Source organism: Schistocerca nitens, chromosome 8, assembly GCF_023898315.1.
Source record: "Schistocerca nitens isolate TAMUIC-IGC-003100 chromosome 8, iqSchNite1.1, whole genome shotgun sequence".
NCBI lineage: Eukaryota > Metazoa > Arthropoda > Insecta > Orthoptera > Acrididae > Schistocerca > Schistocerca nitens.
Window position 1 is genome coordinate 471246246 of NC_064621.1, and position 20778 is coordinate 471267023.

Below are 20778 nucleotides of genomic sequence, written 5' to 3' on the forward strand. Positions count from 1 at the left end.
CGCTTCCTAAGGACACTACTCCAGTCTCGGTCTATCACCTTCAGTTTCATGACCTTCGCATGGAGCTTCATGATGTATACACTGTATGTATACACTGATGGCTCTTGGACTGACCATGGGGTCAGATGTGCCTTCATCATTGACACCCCTGTCTTTAGATATCAGCTTCCGGCACATTCCTCAATATTTACAGCCAAGCTTTTCGCCTTGTATCAAGTCACAGAGTTCATCCGGTGACACAGCATTCCCAATTGTATCCCTTGCTCAGACTCACTCAGCGCCCTCCGAAGTCTCTGTGCACTGTACACTGCTCATCCCTTAGTGCAGAGGGTCCAGGAAAATTGTCACTTGCTCACTCTCGGTGGAGCTAATGTCATGTCTCTGTGGGTCCCTGGTCATATCGGTCTGCCAGGAAATGAGGCTGCTGACACTGCTGCCATGGCTGTAGTCCTCATACCTCATCCTGCGAGTACCTATATTCCCTCCAATGATCACTGTGTTGCTGTCTGTCATGAGGTGGTGTCCCTTTGGCATCACCAATGTTCCTCCCTTCACAGGAATAAGCTTCGGCTTATTTAGCCTCTCCTGGTGCCTTAGACAACCTCCTCTCAGCCCTCCCGCAGGGAGGAGATTATTTTAACTCAGCTGCATATTAGGCACTGCCTTTTTAGCCATCATCATTTTCTCAGTGGTGCTATCCCACCACTTTGTACGCATTGCGCCCAAATTTTAACTGTCTGCCACTTCCTGCTGGAATGCCCTTTTTTTAACCATTTACATTCCAGCTTGGGTTTGCCATTTGATTTATCAGCCGTTTTAGCAAATGATGGGCGGGCTTTCGACAGAATTTTACTTTTTATCCACTGAGGCAATATGGTGAAGGCCATTTAATTTTTAGTTTTGGACCACCGGTTTTGTATGATATTTTTTTAGCCCTTTTTCCAGGTGCCTGTTTTTAGCTGTCTCCTGTTCTGTTCATTGGGACTGACTTGTAGTCATTTCCCTCCTCTCTGTGTTTGTGTCCTATAGTTTTGACTTGTGCACGTATGACTCCAGTTGTTTCTTGCATCCTAAAAAAAAAAAAAAAACAACTGGAGCCATTCTATTGGTAGCACACTTAGCGATCTCCTATTCCTCAGGATCCCCCGCATCAGACAATAATATCCTGGTGGACTTCCAAAATCACCATGACCATTAAAGATCACAGACAGGTTTCCAATGCCATAAGTGACATCCATCAATGGAGCACCTCATTGTCTTCAAACAGCTCCACGTTTTGATCTACCACCTAGTAACAAGACAGAAACATGAAAGCTGGGAACAGTGTGTGTCTACCAGCGGACCACATACTCCTCCTTCACAGGTTTGGGCTTATGTTCAATGCCTCTGTGGACACTAGCCCATCACAGATTTATCTGGTGTCTCCATGAGTAAAGGGTTGCCCAAAATTACCCAAATGCTATCACTGAACATTTTGCTATGTGCTATGCTTCAGCCTATGCATCTGAGAATTATCAGCCTGCATTTCGTTTCCTCAGGCAGCATGAGGAGTCAATTCACTTACCTTTCACTATATGTCAGTTGGAGCCATATAATGCTCCATTTAGAGAATGGGATTTTCTCAGTGCATAGACCTTTTCCCTGACATGGCTCCAGAGCCAGAGTCTGCAGCTCATGGTCTCGCAGTCACATTCTCGCTTCCCGAGAATGGGGTCCCAGGTTCGATTCCCAGCAGGGTCAGGGATTTTCACCTGACTCAAGATGACTGGGTGTTTGGCTAAATGGTTCAAATGGCTCTGAGCACTATGGGACTCAACTGCTGAGGTCATAAGTCCCCTAGAAGTTAGAACTACTTAAACCTAACTAACCTAAGGACAACACACACAACCATGCCCGAGGCAGGATTCGAACCTGCGACCGTAGCGGTCGCGCGGTTCCAGACTGTAGCGCCAGAACCGCTCGGCCACCAGCGGCCGGCAAATGACTGGGTGTTTGTGTTGTCCTCATCATTTCATCATCATTAGTCAAAGTAGCGGTTGGGAATTTGTACGGGCGCTGATAACCGCACAGTTAAGCGCCCCACAAACCAACCATCATCATCATCATTATCCAGAGCCAGACTGCATCCGTGGCCAAATGTTCAAATATCTGTTGGCAGATTGCCAATGTCACATCCTTGCCAATTTCAACTGCAACTGGAGTGAGGGTGAGATCCCATGATTTGCCCTTTCATTGATGTGCATCTTATAAGCTCTTTTCAAGATTCTGTCCATTCTGTTCAACTGCTCTTCCATGTCCCTTGCCATCTCTGACAAAACTACAATGTCACTGGCAAACCTCAAAGGTTTTACTTCTTCTCTCTGAACATGAATTCCAGTTCCAGATTTCTACTTGGTTCCCTCTGCTGTGTGCTCAGTGTACAGATAACATTGGGGATAGGCTACAACACAGGACTGTTCTGACAACCCTATCTCATTCCCTTCACAGCTAATGCTTCCCTTTCATGTTCTTCAACTCTTTGCAACTGCAGTCTATTTTCTATGCAAGTTCAAAATAACCTTTTGCTCCATGTATTTTATCCCTGTTACCTCCACAATTTCAGAGAGTATAGTCCAGCCAATACCATAAAAAGCTTTCTCTAAATCTACAAGTGCTATTATAAAATAAGGTTTGCCTTTCTTCTACGATGGGCAACAGCCTTACCGCAGTGGATACGCTGGTTCCCGTCAGTTCACCGAAGTTAAGCGCTGTCGGGTGTGGCCAGCACTTGGATGGGTGACCCTCCCGGCTGTCATGTGCTGTTGCCATTTTTCCGGGTGCACTCAGCCTCGTGATGCCAATTGAGTAGCTACTCAATCAAATAGTAGTGACTCCAGTCAAAAAAAAAAAGCATAACAACTGGGAGAGTGGTGTGCTGACCACATGCCCCTCCTTTCCACATCCTCAGCCGAGGATGACAAGGCTGTCGGATGGTCCGGATGGGCCACTTGCGGCCTGAAGACAGAGTGCTCTCTTCTAGAATAAAGTGTAGGGTTGATATTGCCTTGTGTGTTCCTACATTTCTCTGTAGATATAGGCAGTGGTTTGCTGGTTGGTGTTAGTTAACAGCAAGAGGCGTAGTACTTTTTGCAGTGCCCCACTCCTACAGTGCTGTACAGAGCATGCATCTCTGCTCTGCTGAGCAAACAATTGATGTTCCATTGTAATCACTGGATACAGCACTTTCCTGAGTGAAGCCCAGGTAAAAGAATATTTTAAGTATATGACACAAATGTCTGCATGCTCTCAGACATTCCTTGAGTGGAGGATATGGCTAAAATATTTGATACAATAATCAAAAGCCACACAACATTGTTAATTTCTCAAATTCATAAGGTATTAGAATTTCAACACTGTAAGTCAGAACCACAAGGTAAGGAATCTAAACTGATGCTACTAAAAATTTCATCTCACCAGTTTCTTCTGAAATTACTCAACCCAAATTTTAAACAGAGAAGCCTAACCTAATGAAAGTGTTTTGTGTCTCATATTTCAGTTACATGTTTCTTGTCAAACTTCAACTTAATACCATGGCAGTTATAAAATCATCGAAAAACATGTAATATCTCCAAAAATCCTTCATGTTTTTGAAATTTTCCAGAACATTTTTTTTTCATCTGTCAATACTTAATGATAGAAATGTTGTTATAAAAACAATTATTATTGCTGTCAATAATGCCTGTGTAGTGAACATGTCATAATACAAAAAAACCATTGAATGGCACTGACTGAATACAGAGCACCTTATAAATATCAGAGAGTAATGTAAGAAAGTTCATATTTCCTTATCCACACTGTGAAGTGCTGTGTGCGTGCCAGTCAGTTTTGTAGAATGAGCACAGTAACATGTGTGGAACACCAAAAAGGAGCTGTTTCATTTGGAGGTGTGTTTGACCACACCATGAATAAAGTTACCTGATTTATTGGTGTATCTGTGTAAACTGTCCAGTGTGTCTGCAAGGAATAGTGCAACACTTATAGTCATGTAACATAGCATAAAAACAGTGGTCCTTAAAAGATCCTCAGTGACAGGAACCAGAAATGAATGTCACACATTGTCAATAATAGACAGACAAAAACCAGACAGGAATTGCTAATGGCAGTGAGCATAAGGCCATCTCAACCAGTTTCCAAGGGAACACTTTAAATGGAACTGCATGTAAGGGACATTTAGATTATGGCCATTGCTCATAGTGCTACATAAAGCTGCATGTCTTCATTGCATTTGAACAGACATAATTAACATTACTATTTCTCTTACAGAGCTATCTGACGCCTCTCATAGAAGCAGCGAGTCTCCTGTAATAACGTCTACAAATCTCTCAGAAATTGTAGTAAACCCTGGTGAAAATTATACTATAACATGCAAGGGTGATACTCCTGTAATATGGACCTACCCCAACATTTCGGTAAGTTCAAATAAAGTCTACATTTCTTTTTTGCCTTTGCACACAAGAGGGGCCTTATTGATTAAGTGGAATTTGAAACAGAAGTTATTATCTTTCATAATGACTGATGAAGATGGCAAACAGAGCTGCACCTCTTGCTTTTTATCACTTGTCTGTAACTGCAATTATTAAAAATAGAAACTAGTAGAAAAGAACAACCAGAGCAGAGGAAGGCATCTCAGAAATAAGCTTCAGATTAATATGAGGTACCATCAGATGAATTAAGTTTCCAGACGCCAAAATAATAAATCAGATTAAAGAGCTAGCAAGCATGATTCTTGAGATGTTTCTGTTTATGGAGCCTCACACACAAGCCACAGATAGCAGTCGATGCCAGTTTGCATGATCTGACTATAGATCACACATCTGTAAGCAAATCACAGATCACAGTGGTCAAAAATTGCAGATCAGTGGTCGATCGAAGATTGCCCATAAAACAAACTGCTGAATTGCTTGTGACGAAACGAATCACCCAAGTGCAGCAATGTGGCTGACTGGCTATGGTTGTTTGTCTAGTAATTACACTATGGTTGTTAAGCAAAATTGTGTAGTTTTGTTTTGCTATGGTATGCCCATGTGGAATAAATAAACTGGAGGGAAAAAAAAGTTCCTAGACCATCTTAGAGGTTTCCAGTTCACTCAAGATTTATTTTTGCAACAGTGCTTATGGAATACATCAAATGATTACAACTACAGATCAATAGCACAAGAGATTCTGAGGTACCAAGTATACAACCATGCTGTAACACCTACATTAGTATTTGGTGAGGTGAATACTATCCTCGGATATTTTATTCAGTGCTTTCTCAACCTATTCATGTAGTTCTACAAGACTTGTTGGTTGATGAGTTGCACAAATCACTTCTTGTCCACACATGCTCAATTGGAAACAAGTGTGGAGACCATGCTGCCCATAGAAGTTGCTGCACATCTTGCAGAGCACATTGAGTTTCATGGGCACTGTATGGTTGAGCATTATCCTGTTGGAACAACACATTACCTTCCTGTTGCAAAAATGGCAAAAGGATGAACTTAACAACATTCTACATGTACCAAATGCTGGTTAGTGTCCCCTCCAGAAACACCAAAGGTGAACAAGAGCTGTAGCTTGCTGCACCCCACCATAAGACCTGAGTTGGGGCCATTGTGTTTTGGACGAATGCACTCTGTGAGACAGTGCTCACCAAGTCTACATTGCATGTGCAAATGACCATCACTTGCATGCAGGCAGAATCTGCTTTCTTTGCCGAAGATCATGGTGCACCCTTCCATCTTCCAACTGGTGCTCTGCTGGCACCATCTGAGCCACGCATGTCAGTGCTGTGGAATTAGTGAAATATGGGCTATACATGTGCATGCCTGTATTCCCAATGCTAATGTCCAGTTTGCAATAGTTCTTGCTGACACGTCTGGCCTCTCAAGCCCTCTTATCTGTGCTGTAGTATTTGTATGATCTGCCACAGCAGGTCTTACGAGCGTCTCCATGACATGGTTGCCTGCTTGCTTCACAAGTTTGCTACCACACTGAGCCTTGTGGCTGTGAGCATTCTCTGGTAGCTGTGTCACTGCTCTATATGTTGGTGTGAGACACTGAAACCATTATCAGTACATTTACTATCCCCTGGGTGGCATACGGCATTACTGGATCAAAATTGACATGTTTCCAGGTGTACTAATTTTTTTCCAGCAGTGTATTTTACTCTGAAAAGTGTCACTGAAGGTGGAATCTGTGTACGTACATGATGAAAGGTCCCCAGGATGCTGTAAAATTAATATTTATAAAACATATATTTGAAAAACCAAGTGACCAGAGGGTTGGCAAAGACATTAATTATGAATGCGTAATAAGGCACAGACAAATGAAATACATTTTCTCATTCAATTTGTTGTACAATTCTTTGTTTTAGACAGACACAGTCTAACTCTCTCGTATGTAGAAGGATGATGAGGATGTGCAATTTTAGACATGCAGTATTGCGATCTCGATGTTATATATATCATCAAGCTCTGTAACTTATGTGGTGTTCAGCACTTCCAAACCACAGCATCTCAAAGCAATGGCTTATTGGAGCGCTAGCACAGCATACTTAAAAGAGCACTCATGTGTCATGGGGGTAATGCTTGTGAGATGTCTGCTTGTGTCTGTATATGTGTGGATGGATATGTGTGTGTGTGCGAGTGTATACCCGTCCTTTTTTCTCCCTAAGGTAAGTCTTTCCGCTCCCAGGATTGGAATGACTCCTTACCTTCTCCCCAAAACCCACATCCTTTCGTCTTTCCCTCTCCTTCCCTCTTTCCTGATGAGGCAACAGCTTGTTGCGAAAGCTTGAATTTTGTGTGTATGTTTGTGTTCGTTTGTTTGTCTGTCGACCTGCCAGCACTTTCATTTGGTAAGTCACATCATCTTTGTTTTTAGATATATTTTTCCTACGTGGAATGTTTCCCTCTCGACAAGCACCGGTTTCCCCGGAGTCCCATTCGTTATGTGGAAGACTGTTTTCTACCAACAGCACTGGCTGTCACATCTGTGTGTCCACTGACAGCTAGACTTGTCACAGAACTGGCCGTCAGTTCAAATTGGCACTCTTCATCAAGCTCTGTAACTTATGTGGTGTTCAGCACTTCCAAACCACAGCATCTCAAAGCAATGGCTTATTGGAGCGCTAGCACAGCATACTTAAAAGAGCACTCATGTGTCATGGGGGTAATCTGATGGAATCCCTGCTGTGGATGCTCTTAGACATGCATTCAGCATATATGGCAAAACCTCCATGTCTTCTTAGCTGAAATTTAACACAGTGTACCTCTCACATTACTGGTAGACTTTGTATCACGAACTCAATGGTCAATGGACAAGGAACCCACTATGCTCATTTGCAGTGTCAAGCAGAACACTGCATGCCTCATGATACCACCCCTGCAGGTACACAGATCACACAATATCTTTGTTCGTCAAGCCCTAAAATACTGCAACTGTGTCATGATGAGACTGACACAGTCCAACCTGCCTTGCAGCACCTTTTTGTAGATGCCTGCTTATATTTGTGCCACCTCATCTATCGATACTACAACACATCTAACTGTTTCTTAAGTAATACAGGATCATTTGCTGGAGCCTGTGCACTGTGCTTATTACTATGAATTTCCCATGAATTTCTATTTCTACAGCACAAGCTTCAAAATTCTGCTCACTTTAAAGCGTAAGTATCCATCTTTTATGATTGGAATTTCTTATTCAGAAGACACACACACATACACACACACATGAACAAACGCAACTAACACACACATGACCACTGTCTCTGGCTTCTGGGACCAACAGCCAGAGACTGTGGTCAGTGTGTGTGATTGTGTTTGCATGTGTGTGTGTGTGTGTGTGTGTGTGTGTGTGTGTTTTGCCTATTTTTGATGAAGGCCTTTCTGGCTGAAGGGTCACTTTCAGACAATCTTTTTGTTGTGTCATCTGCAATTCAGCACCTCCGCTATAAGGTGAGTAGCAACTATCCTTTTCTTTGTGATATAAGTTTTAAAGCTACTAAAATCATTAGTAGTGGGAAGGAAAATTGTATCATCTGCATACAACACTGTACTGGACTTAATAAATGATGGTATATTAATCAGTATTAGGAATGAGAAAGGGCGTAGTACAGATCCGTTTGGAACACCTACCTTAACTTGCTCTATACTGGACATTTCTTTGCCAACACTTATAACTTGTTTACATTTCTGTAGATTAGATTTTAATAGTTTAATGCAGTTATCTCTAATTCCATTTTTTCCAGAAGTAGTGTGTACCCTACGCAGACGAAAAAGTTTCTTGAGCAAAGCTTTTATCATGAATCACTCGATATAAATATTTGACTACAGAGTCTGTTACGCTAATTATTCCTAAATGTACAAAGAAAACAGTTAACTGTTGGTAAATTACACATTGCAGTACCTTGGAAAAATCTGGGACTATAGAAATTAGCCAGTGACTTGAAAGGAATCTATATCTTCCTATTTACATACTGTGGATCTATCCGAGTCACTTTAAGCTCATTAGGAAAATGCCCCTCAGATTTATACTTGTTTATACGACATGTTTAGGAGTACACAATACAGTCTTCACCTTCTTTAGTATGTCGCAAAATATGTCACTGTCTGATGACTTCAACAGCTTTACTATTCTTAGGATGAAACTAGGTGAGACCTAGGAGAATGTAAACATACTTTTATTTGTTGATGATCTACAACCATTTTTTAAGTAACTCTGGTGAATTGATATCAGGTTTGATAATAGGAGTTTCCCTTTCTTCAACAGATTTAACAAAAAAATCATCTAGCATCTGCAGCAACACTCTTTATGTTTCCATGCAGTTTTCACTTATTAGTGGAATTCTACCCCCATGAACCATGGACCTTGCCGTTGGTGGGGAGGCTTGCGTGCCTCAGCGATACAGATGGGCGTACCATAGGTGCAACCACAACGGAGGGGTATCTGTTGAGAGGCCAGACAAACATGTGGTTCCTGAAGAGGGGCAGCAGCCTTTTCAGTAATTGCAGGGGCAACAGTCTGGATGATTGACTGATCTGGCCTTGCAACACTAACCAGAATGGCCTTGCTGTGCTGGTACTGCGAATGGCTGAAAGCAAGGGGAAACTACAGCCGTAATTTTTCCCGAGGGCATGCAGCTTTACTGTATGGTTAAATGATGATGGTGTCCTCTTGGGTAAAATATTCCGGAGGTAAAATAGTCCCCCATTCAGATCTCTGGGTGGGGACCACTCAAAAGGACGTCGTTATCAGGAGAAAGAAAACTGGCGTTCTACGGGTCGGAGCGTGGGATGTCAGATCCCTTAATCAGGCAGGTAGGTTAGAAAATTTAAAAAGGGAAATAGATAGGTTGACGTTAGACATAGTGGAAATTAGTGAAGTTCGGTGGCAGGAGGAACAAGACTTTTAGTCAGGTGAATACAGTGTTATAAATACAAAATCAAATAGGGGTAATGCAGGAGTAGGTTTAATAATGAATAAAAAAGTAGGAGTGCAGGTAAGCTACTATCAACAGCATAGTGAACGCATTATTGTGACCAAGATAGACATGAAGCCCATGCCTACTACAGTAGTACAAGTTTATATGCCAACTAGCTCTGCAGATGATGAAGAAATTGATGAAATGTATGATAAGATAAAAGAAATTATTCAGGTAGTGATGGGAGACGAAAATTTAATAGTCATGGGTGACTGGAATTTGAGAGTAGGAAAAGGGAGAGAAGGAAACATAGTGGGTGAATATGGATTGGGGGAGAGAAATGAAAGAGGAAGCCGCCTGGTAGAATTTTGCACAGAGCATAACTTAATCATAGCTAACACTTGGTTCAAGAATCATAAAAGAAGGTTGTATGCATGGAAGAATCCTGGAGATACTAGGAGGTATCAGATAGATTATATAATGGTAAGACAGAGATTTAGGAACCAGGTTTTAAATTGTAAGACATTTCCAGGGGCAGATGTGGACTCTGACCACAATCTATTGGTTATGAACTGTAGATTAAAACTGAAGAAACTGCAAAAAGGTGGGAATTTAAGGAGATGGGACCTGGATAAACTGACTAAACCAGAGGTTGTATAGAGTTTCTGGGAGAGCATAAGGGAACAATTGACAGGAATGGGGGAAAGAAATACAGTAGAAGAAGAATGGGTAGCTCTGAGGGATGAAGTAGTGAAGGCAGCAGAGGATCAAGTAGGTAAAAAGACGAGGGCTCGTAGAAATCCTTGGGTAACAGAAGAAATGTTGAGTTTAATTGATGAAAGGAGAAAATATAAAAATGCATTAAATGAAGCAGGCAAAAAGGAATACAAACGTCTCAAAAATGAGATCGACAGGAAGTGTAAAATGGCTAAGCAGGGATAGCTAGAGGACAAATGTAAGGATGTAGAGGCTTATCTCACTAGGAGTAAGATAGATACTGCCTACAGGAAAATTAAAGAGACCTTTGGAGAAAAGAGAGCCACTTGTATGAATATCAAGAGCTCAGATGGAAGCCCAGTTCCAAGCAAAGAAGGGAAAGCAAAAAGGTGGAAGGAGTATATAGAGGGTCTATACAAGGGCAATGTACTTGAGGACAATATTATGGAAATGGAAGAGGATGTAGATGAAGATGAAATGGGAGATACGATAGTGCATGAAGAGTTTGACAGAGCACTGAAAGGCCTGACTTGAAACAAGGCCCTGGGAGTAGACAACATTCCATTAGAACTACTGACAGCTATGGGAGAGCCAGTCCTGACAAAACTCTACCGTCTGGTGAGCAAGATGTATGAGACAAAAATACCCTCAGACTTCAAGAAGAATATAATAATTCCAATCCCAAAGAAAGCAGGTGTTGACAGATGTGAAAATTACCGACTTGGAAGACAAGTTGAACGGAATGGACAGTGTCTTGAAAGGAGGATATAAGATGAACATCAACAAAAGCAAAATGAGTATAATGGAATGTAGTCTAACTAAATCAGGTGATGCTGAGGGAATTAGATTTGGAAATGGGACACTTAAAGTAATAGATGAGTTTTGCTATTTGGGGAGCAAAATAACTGATGATGGTCGAAGTAGAGAGGATATAAAATGTAGACTGGCAATGGCAAGGAAAGCATTTCTGAAGAAGAGAAATTTGTTAACATCGGGTATATATTTAAGTGTGAGGAAGTCGTTTCTGAAAGTATTTGTATGGAGTGTAGCCATGTATGGAAGTGAAACATGGACGATAAATAGTTTGGACAAGAAGAGAATAGAAGCTTTCCAAATGTGGTGCTACAGAAGAATGCTGAAGATTAAATGGGTAGATCACATAACTAATGAGGAGGTATTGAATAGAACTGGGGAGAAGAGGAGTTTGTGGCACAACTTGACAAGAAGAAGGGACCGGTTGGTAGGACATGTTCTGAGGCATCAAGGGATCACAAATTTAGCATTGGAGGGCAGCGTGTAGGGTAAAAATCATAGATGGAGACCAAGAGATGAAAACACTAAGCAGATTCAGAAGGATGTAGGTTGCAGTAAGTACTGGGAGATGAAGAAGCTTGCACAGGATAGAGTAGCATGGAGAGCTGCATCAAACCAGTCTCAGGACTGAAGACAACAACAACAACAACAACAACAGTGGAATTCTCTACAGTGCTGCAGTTATGTGCTTTTTAGCTTCCACAATGGCATTTTCATACTCATTACTACATTTAACACAGGATAATCTTGCCTGGTCAATCTTCAGACTATTAGACATGCTATACAACAGCATAACATGGTTTTTCAAATGGGCCAGACATTTAGTTTTATTTTCGTTGTTTGGAACCATGGTTTCCAAGGCTTTGGCAATTATTTTGAAATAATATTATAAAAATATATTGGCGTCAGCAGCCAGAGATTGCGGTCATGTGTGTGTGTGTGTGTGTGTGTGTGTGTGTGTGTGTGTGTTTTCTATCTCCGATGAAGGCCTTGTTGGCAGAAAGCTCATTTTCTGACAATCTTTTTGTTGTGCCTATCTGCGACTGAGCATCTCCACTACATGGTGAGTGGCAACTATCCTTTTCATAATAATATTGTTACATTCCATCCTTGATTTTCCATTGTCCAATTAATTTGCATTTGTTTATGGAAAGCTCTCATTAAATTGTGTCAAAAGTGGATTAAGAAACCTATCAAATATTATCTTTCCTGACACAGTACTTAAAGTATAATGTGTGTCACCGTAACATTGGCCAAGGCAGTCTCCGTCAGCAAGGGACTTACAAGATCTGAAAATTTTATCGTTAATGACAGATCTGGAGATCCCAACTTTTGGGACATGCCTAGTTACATTAGTCTTATCGGAACAGAACCTACTTATATAATTTAGATACTGCAGAGTGCAAACAGCACTCAGTAAGCTGAGTGGTGGAGTGATGGGTCTGTGAGCCCAGTGACACACGGGTGGTAAAGATAAATGTTTTATTAAACTTCAGGTACACATTGAATCATGAGTAATGTGAAGCAGAATCACACCACTCCACCTTAGGCCGAAGATGGCTAGCAGGTGGCTGGTCTCTGCACTGGATGCATGCATAGGCATTGCTGACATAAGGCTGAGCAGTGGCTTGTGGTCTGACAGTCAGCCAAGTCCCTGACATCAGCAGCATTCTCCATTTTCTGCTGTAACTGCATTTCACTGCAGAACCTGGTGACTCAGGCTCGGCTCGGGTCCATCGTGGAGACAAGTGAAGATTGCTATGCACAGGACATGAGCTGCTGCTCCCTGGCAACTGTCTGGTGACCAGAGGCACAGACAGCTGGTTAGCGTCACTGTGGCACCTTTTCCCAAGAGAATACTCAGAGCAGGATGCAACTGGCCCAACCGTGTCTTGAACCCATGGCTGCAGCTGGTGGCGCCCGGTCATCTCGTCTCCTAGCAGGACCCTGGCATTATGGTGGTGCTGCTGGATTCTGGATTAATCTGCCTTACAGTTCGCAGCTATTTATATGGCTCTGAGGTGCATCTGTTGCACTATTATGCGGCTCCTGGTCATCTAGCTCACAACATTGGTCTTTCATCAGTGTGGTGAATCATCCTGCTCACCACGGCTATTACTGCTGTGTGGTGTAGGTTTTGTTGAGCACAGTTAGCCCTTCTCTCAAGCCTTTTTCGTACATCTTATTATGAACTGTAGGTCACCAAACTGTGTTTACCTGTCATGGTAGCTAATGCAACACAGAATTATGATCTGGAAATGGAAATATTGTCACATCTCCCAATTCTGTTGCAGTTTTAAAATTGACAAAAGTATTGTCAAGGCGTGCTTGATTTTGTGTGGCTCTATTATTGATAGAATGTTAATTACACTGTCTCAGATATTTTTCAGCTCTGTGACACTATCTTTAAGCGTTTATTGTGTGTGGCAACTACTGTATAGTGGTCCTTAATGGCATGACTGGCAGGTACTTCAAAACCAACAGTCCAGTGAGATTTAATACTAGAACTATATGGATTAAGTGTTTAGCACAGTGGTCAGCAAACAAACTTAAGATTCCCTATATTGTGTGAGTTTCATTCACAACAAGAAGCCTAATATGTGTAAGACTTACTTCCAGTAGACTTACACCAGATGCTTGAGAGATGCAGCCAGTGGTCAGTGACAGAACATGTATCAGTTCTGTTCTACGAACAGAGTATACCTGTCTACCGTGTAGTGTCACTGTGCAGTTTTTAGAGAAATTTGTAAGGAAGCCACTGTAAACCACAGGATGGTAAGCACAGTGTGGCAACGTGTTGATCAGGGCAAAAAATATGCAAAAAGACTGTGAGATGGGCCAGCTGTGTGCTTGGCGAAACCTGCACCATGCTGCAGTAATAGCCAAAGTGGACAGGGCAGTGTCACCACACCAGGGCAATACCCATGTTGTGAGCTATGTGACAGGGAGCTGGATAAAAATGCACCTCAGAGCCACATAAATGTCTGTGAATTTTGAGGCAGATTCATTCAGAGTCCAGTAGCATCACCCCAATGCTAGGTCCATGCCAGATAATGAGATGACTGTGCATCACCAGCTGCAGCCACGGCTTCAAGATCAGGTCAGGCCAGTTGCCGTGAGGCATGATTTGATTGCTAGGTTGAGTACCATCAAAAATTGTTTGGACTCCCATTGAGAGTACCATCTTCTACCAGGCCAAGACACTAGAAAGTGTGTAGATTGTTATGGGGAGAACTACATCAAACTTGATTCAAAAAGTAGCAATTGTGACTTCCCGTTACAGCTATATTGTAGCAAATGTCAGAAAGAACAAGTATAAGGAAAAACACACAGTTTGTTAATTCTGAACTGACAATACAGCAGAGCATCATTTAGGTTTCCTGCCGGATTAAAGATTACATACTGGAAAACACTGCGCTGGAAACTGGACTGTCGAAAATTATTGCTTGTGACTGTTATGGTGTGTTAAGTCATTGTGACTAATGACAGTAGTCCAATAGGTAGTGTCAACAAGACTGAAGAAATAGATGGGTCATACAAAACTCGAAAATAAGTGAAAGGATGACTTCTCAAGAACTAAACTGAACAGATTAGGGTATTTGGATGCATTGAAAGAGACTCAAGAAAATATTTCATTGTGGAAGTGTATTCCAGGACCAAACAAACTTTAGTGTCTCTTATTAAGAACTTTATCATGACTGGCACCAAAGTCATTACAGATGGATGGAAATCGGACAACACTTTAAAGGAAGAAAGGTTTCACCATGAGTTTGTAAACCATTTTGTTGAATTTGCGTCTTCTGATGACCCATCTGTGCACACACAGAGCATCGAATGATTATGGAAATCCCAGAAATCATCCATCCAGAGGGAAGGACGAACAGGAGACCAAGATGCACTGTATATCTTTCAATACTTCTACTTCCACGGTTTGCACTTATGTGGTATAAAACTTACCTGTGAAACTTTGTCAATTTTCTTAAGAGATATTGCTAGACTGCAACACAGACTATGGAAAAAAAGGACTTCTACCGGCAGTATACATATCACCCAGAGTTGCCCAGAATGAAGATATCAATGACGAGTAAGGTAAGTGAAATTATATATGTCATCATTGGACCATTTTCATTTATTGTTTTCATTGTTGCCAATGCTATAAGCATGTAGTGACCACTACTCACGTTAACTACTGTGTCTGCACATGTTATTTCTTTTCGTGCCGTACATAGATACAGTTCTGTCACAAATTCAGTGACTGCACGGTAAAAAATGAATGGCGTAAACCACCAAGTTTGAATCCACTGCTTGGAGTGCTGAATAATGTTGTTGCCTACTCCTTGGAGTTATAACTTTTGTTTTTAGGTTTATTCTGTTCCTTGGTTACTGTTTTGTTGTTACAAGTTAACTATAGCAACTGTGCTTCTTTTTCTGTAATACCAAGTAATAAACTGTTCAAGTATATTCTCAGTGCATGTTTGAATATTTATTAAGTACGGGTAGTTCTAAACGACAAAAATATACCCATCAGTGGTGAGCCCAATGTGATTCGTGCTGAGAAAACCGGTCCTGCAACACAACTGATTACAGAATGGAATCGCCTGCAGTATTGAGACTGGCTGTTCGCCTCCCACCGTTTTGGCCACATAATCCAGTTCTGTGGTTCGCCCAGGTTGAGACCAGCTTTTGCTATGCTGGAATTACAGTGGATGCGACTAAGTTCGCATTAATAGTGAGTCAGCTCAAGCAATGCTATGCTTCCAAAATTCAAGATATAATCACAGCACCACTGACCGAGAATGCATACGAAAGATTAAAGACTGAGCTTATTCATAGAGTTGGAGCATTGCAGGAAGACTGTATCAGACAAGTGCTGACTCAGGAAGATACAGGCTACAGAAAACCATCTCAGTACCTGCATCATCTCCACAGCAAGATGGACATCGGAACAGTGCCCAGCAATCTTGGAGAAGCTGTCTGCCGCTGCAGGTAAAGGTGATCGTCGCATCACAGACAGAGATGTCCCTGGACTCTGTTGCAGAACTGGCCAACCGCATCAAAGATGCCATCACTCCAGATCAATAGGTTAGTCCTGTGACAATGTCTGGTAGTGTCGTGTCTGTGGCCCTTCCCATTTCACACGCAGATTACAATGCTCTGTCCGCCAAAGTTGATGCACTGGGTGCACAGATTGGCACATTGTTGTCACAAGAAGGTCATAGTCTCAGACGGTGTTCAGGAAAGATAGATTAGGCAGAATTGGTGGTGGAGTGTTTGTGTCTGTCAGTAGTGGTTTATCTTGTAGTGAAGTCGAAGTAGATACTCCGTGCAAATTGCTATGGGTGGAGGTTATACTTAACAGCTGAACTAAGTTAATAATTGGCTCCTTCTACTGACCCCCAGACTCCTGTGATATAGTTTCTGAACAGTTCAGAGAAAATTTGAGTCTCCTGACAAATAAATACCCCACTCATATGGTTATACTTGGTGGGGACTTCAACCTTCCCTCGATATGTTGGCAAAAATACTTGTTCAAAACCGGTGGTAGGCAGAAAACATCTTCTGAGATTGTCCTAAATGCTTTCTCCGAGAATTATTTCAAGCAGTTAATCCATGAACCCACGCGAATTGTAAATGGTTGCGAAAACTCACTTGACCTCTTAGCCACAAACAATCCAGAGCTAATAGAGAGCATCATGACTGATACAGGGATTAGTGATCACAAGGTCGTTGTAGCTAGGCTCAATACCGTTTCTTCGAAATCCACCAGAAACAAAAGCAAAATAATTTTATTTAAAAAAGCGGATAAAGTGTCACTAGAAGCCTTCCTAAGAGACAATTTCCATTCCTTCCGAACTGACTATGCAAATGTAGACTAGATGTGGCTCAAATTCAAAGATATAGTAGCAACAGCAATTGAGATTCATACCTCATACATTGATAAGAGATTGGAACTGATCCCCCATGGTACACAAAACAGGTCCGAACACTGTTGCAGAGGCAACGGAAAAAACATGCGAAGTTCAGAAGAACACGAAATCCCGAAGATTGGCTAAAATTTACAGATGCGCAAAATTTGGCATGGACTTCAATGCGAGATGCCTTTAATAAGTTCCACAATGAAACATTGTCTCTAAATTTGGTAGAAAATCCAAAGAAATTCTGGTCGTATGTAAAGTTCACAGGCGGCAAGACGCAGTCAATATCTTCGCTGTGCAGTGCCAATGGTACTGTTACCGATGACTGTGCCGCTGAAGCGGAGTTATTGAACACAGTTTTCCAAAATTCCTTCACCAGGGAAGACGAATGGAATATTCCAGAATTTGAAACATGAACAGCTGCTAGCATTTGTTTCTTAGAAGTAGATACCTTAGGGGTTGCGAAGCAACTCAAATCGCTTGATAAGGGCAAGTCTTCAGGTCCAGATTGTATACCGATTAGGTTCCTTTCAGATTACGCTGATACAATAGATCCCTAGTTATGAATCATATACAACCGCTCACTCACCGATAGTTCTGTACCTACAGATTGGAAAATTGCGCAGGTCGCACCAGTGTTTAAGAAGGGCAGTAGGAGTAATCCATTGAACTACAGACCTATATCATTGACGTCGGTTTGCAGTAGGTTTTTGGAGCATATACTGTATTCAAACATTATGAATCACCTCGAAGGGAACGATCTATTGATACGTAATCAGCATGGTTTCAGAAAACATCGTTCTTGTGCAACGCAGCTAGCTCTTTATTCGCACGAAGTAATGGCCGCTATCGACAGGGGATCTCAGGTTGATTCCGTATTTCTGGATTTCCGAAAAGCTTTTGACACCGTTCCTCACAAGCGACTTCTAATCAAGCTGTGGGCCTGTGGGGTATCATCTCAGTTGTGCGACTGGATTCATGATTTCCTGTCAGGAATGTCGCAGTTCGTAGTAATAGAAGGCAAATCATCGAGTAAAACTGAAGTGATATCAGGTGTTCCCCAGGGAAGCGTCCTAGGACCTCTGCTGTTACTGATCTATATAAATGACCTGGGTGACAATCTGAGCAGTTCTCTTAGGTTGTTTGCAGATGATGCTGTAATTTACCATCTAGTAAGGTCATCCGAAGACCAGTGTCAGTTGCAAAGTGATTTAGAAAAGATTTCTGTATGGTGTGGCAGGTGGCAGTTGACACTAAATAACGAAAAGTGTGAGGTGATCCACATGAGTTCCAAAAGAAATCCGTTGGAATTCGATTACTCGATAAATAGTACAATTCTCAAGGCTGTCAATTCAACTAAGTACCTGGTGTCAAAATCATGAACAACTTCAGTTGGAAAGACCACATAGATAATATTGTGGGGAAGGCGAGCCAAAGGTTGCATTTCATTGGCAGGACACTTATAAGATGCAACAAGTCCACTAAAGAGACAGCTTACACTACACTTGTTCTTCCTCTGTTAGAATATTGCTGCGCGGTGTGGGATCCTTACCAGGTGGGATTGACGGAGGACATCGAAAGGGTGCAGAAAAGGGCAGCTTGTTTTGTATTATCATGTAATAGGGGAGTGAGTGTGGCAGATATGATACGCGAGTTGGGATGGAAGTCATTAAGGCGAAGATGTTTTTCGTCGCGGCGAGATCTATTTACGAAATTTCAGTCACCAACTTTCTCTTCCGAATGCTAAAATATTTTGTTGAGCCCAACCTACATAGGTAGGAATGATCATCAAAATAAAATAAGAGAAATCAGAGCTCGAACAGAAAGGTTTATGTGTTTGTTTTTCCCGCGTGCTGTTCGGGAGTGGAATGGTAGAGAGATAGTATGATTGTGGTTCGATGAACCCTCTGCCAAGCACTTAAATGTGAATTGCAGAGTAGTCATGTAGATGTAGATGTAGATGTAGAAGGACGTAGCCGCAAATGATCTAGGAGCCATTCCTCGACTCAATCTGTATCAGATGCTGGTCTGACCACTTGTTGATACCACAGAAGATTGGTGAGCAGGCAAGAAAGTGCAGTAGCCCCTGTGCCTACCCAAATGCAAATGGTGGTTGGACGTAGGTGCCACCGACTGCTCAACTACATCATCCGGCACCTATTCTTACTGACAGAGTATCGGGCCAGAAGTATTTAATAAACACAGGGTCCAACCTTAGTATCCTGCCCAGATCATCACTGCACAGTTGCATGCCATCCACTGCATTTAGCTTGTCTATCGCAAATAATTCAGCAATTGCAAAGTATGGCACACAGTGTGAAGAATTGCATTTGGGGCTCCGCCATTAATTCACATGGGTCTTTACTGTAGCAGACGTGGCCAAAGCAATAATCGGTGCCAATTTATTAGCTCACTATAAGCACCTATCGGATGTAGCGAATTCCCGCCTAATAGACAGTGTTACTGCACTCACAACCACTGGGTACCATTGTGATGCCAGAACATACAACATCAAGGTTATACATGTTGCAGATGATGAGTATCGTCTGCTGCTGCATGAGTTCCCGACCTTAACAAGGCCTCCATGCGTGTCACAGCAAGTATTGCACGATACAGTCCACCACATAAAAACTACGGACTGTGCCTTGCCTGCCAAGATGATTGGCTCCAGAACGCCTTGCCAATGCTAAAACAGAATTCAACATGATGTTACAAGAAGGTATCATCTGACCCTCAAGTAGTCTATGGTCGTCTGCACTGAATTTAGTACCCAAAAAGGGAAAATCCTGGCGCCCGTGTGGCGATTACAGAGCGCTCAACTCATGGACCATGCCTGATTGCTACCCAGTGCCACTACTAAAAGACTATAGCCATGCACTGCATGGAGCTGCTGTATTCAGTGTTATAGACTGTGCAAAAGCGTATTCCCAGATTCCTGTCGCAACAAATGGCATTCCAAAGACCACTATTATTATGCCATTTGGGTTGTATGAAAGCAAGTTTATGACCTTTGGCCTGTATAATGCTGCTCAAACCTGGTAGACATTTATCGATTCTGTCTTACGTGGGCTGAACTTTTGTTTTGTATATGTGGACGATGTGTTGGTGTATTCATCATCCAAGGAACAACATCACCAGCACCTGAGAGAAGTTTTTGAGCATTCTGAGAAGTACAGCGTGGTGTTAAACACAGCTAAATGTGTGTTTGGCCAACATCAAGTCGATTTCCTGGGTCATCGAATATCTTCTCAGGCTCATTACCGCTCCCTGATATGGTTGAAGCCATACTGCAATTACCCAAGCCATCTACAATAAAAGAGCTATGCAGATACTTAGGAATGCTCAATTTTTACCACCATCATTTACTATGCACTGCCAAACAATAGGCGCTGTTGACGCAGCACTGGCTTGTTCCAAGGTTAAGAGCAGCTCTCCTATGCAGTGAACCGAGGAGATGAATGTGGCTTTCGAAGTAACCATAAAGAGCCTAGCACAAGCAGCACTGCTGGTGCACCACAAGCTCAAAGCTGCAGTGGCATTAGTGGTGGATGCCAATCGGTTAGCCATTGGTGCAGCCCTCCAACAATGGGTGGATGGTGCCTTGCAGCCGCTGGCTTATTTCTTGCACAAGCTGTCACCTGCACAACAAAGATGAAGCACATATGATCGGGAACTTTTAGCCATATATCAAGCAGTCAATTACTTTCAACCACAGGTTGAGACACGAGAGTTTGTGATATACACTGGCCACAAGCTTTTAACATATGCCTTCAATAAAAACAGCAACACTTGCTCTCCACCACAGTACAGCCAATTGGAATTGCCTTATATCAGGCGTCACTAATTTGGTTGTGGACTGCCTCTCTAGAGTGGCCAGTGTCTCACAGCCTG

General features: G+C 42.2%; 1 protein-coding gene and 1 pseudogene across 5 annotated transcripts in view; both read left to right on the forward strand.

Moving 5' to 3' along the window:
- LOC126198831 (vascular endothelial growth factor receptor kdr-like) overlaps window positions 1-20778 on the forward strand; it is a 609899-nt gene that overhangs the window by 94872 nt on the left and 494249 nt on the right. For all 5 annotated transcript variants that reach the window (XM_049935408.1, XM_049935407.1, XM_049935406.1 and 2 more), the window contains exon 2: window positions 4303-4448. In XM_049935408.1, the coding sequence (XP_049791365.1) occupies window positions 4303-4448 (146 nt within the window). The remainder of the gene's footprint in view (window positions 1-4302; window positions 4449-20778) is intronic.
- On the forward strand, window positions 2690-2807 carry LOC126199851 (5S ribosomal RNA; annotated as a pseudogene).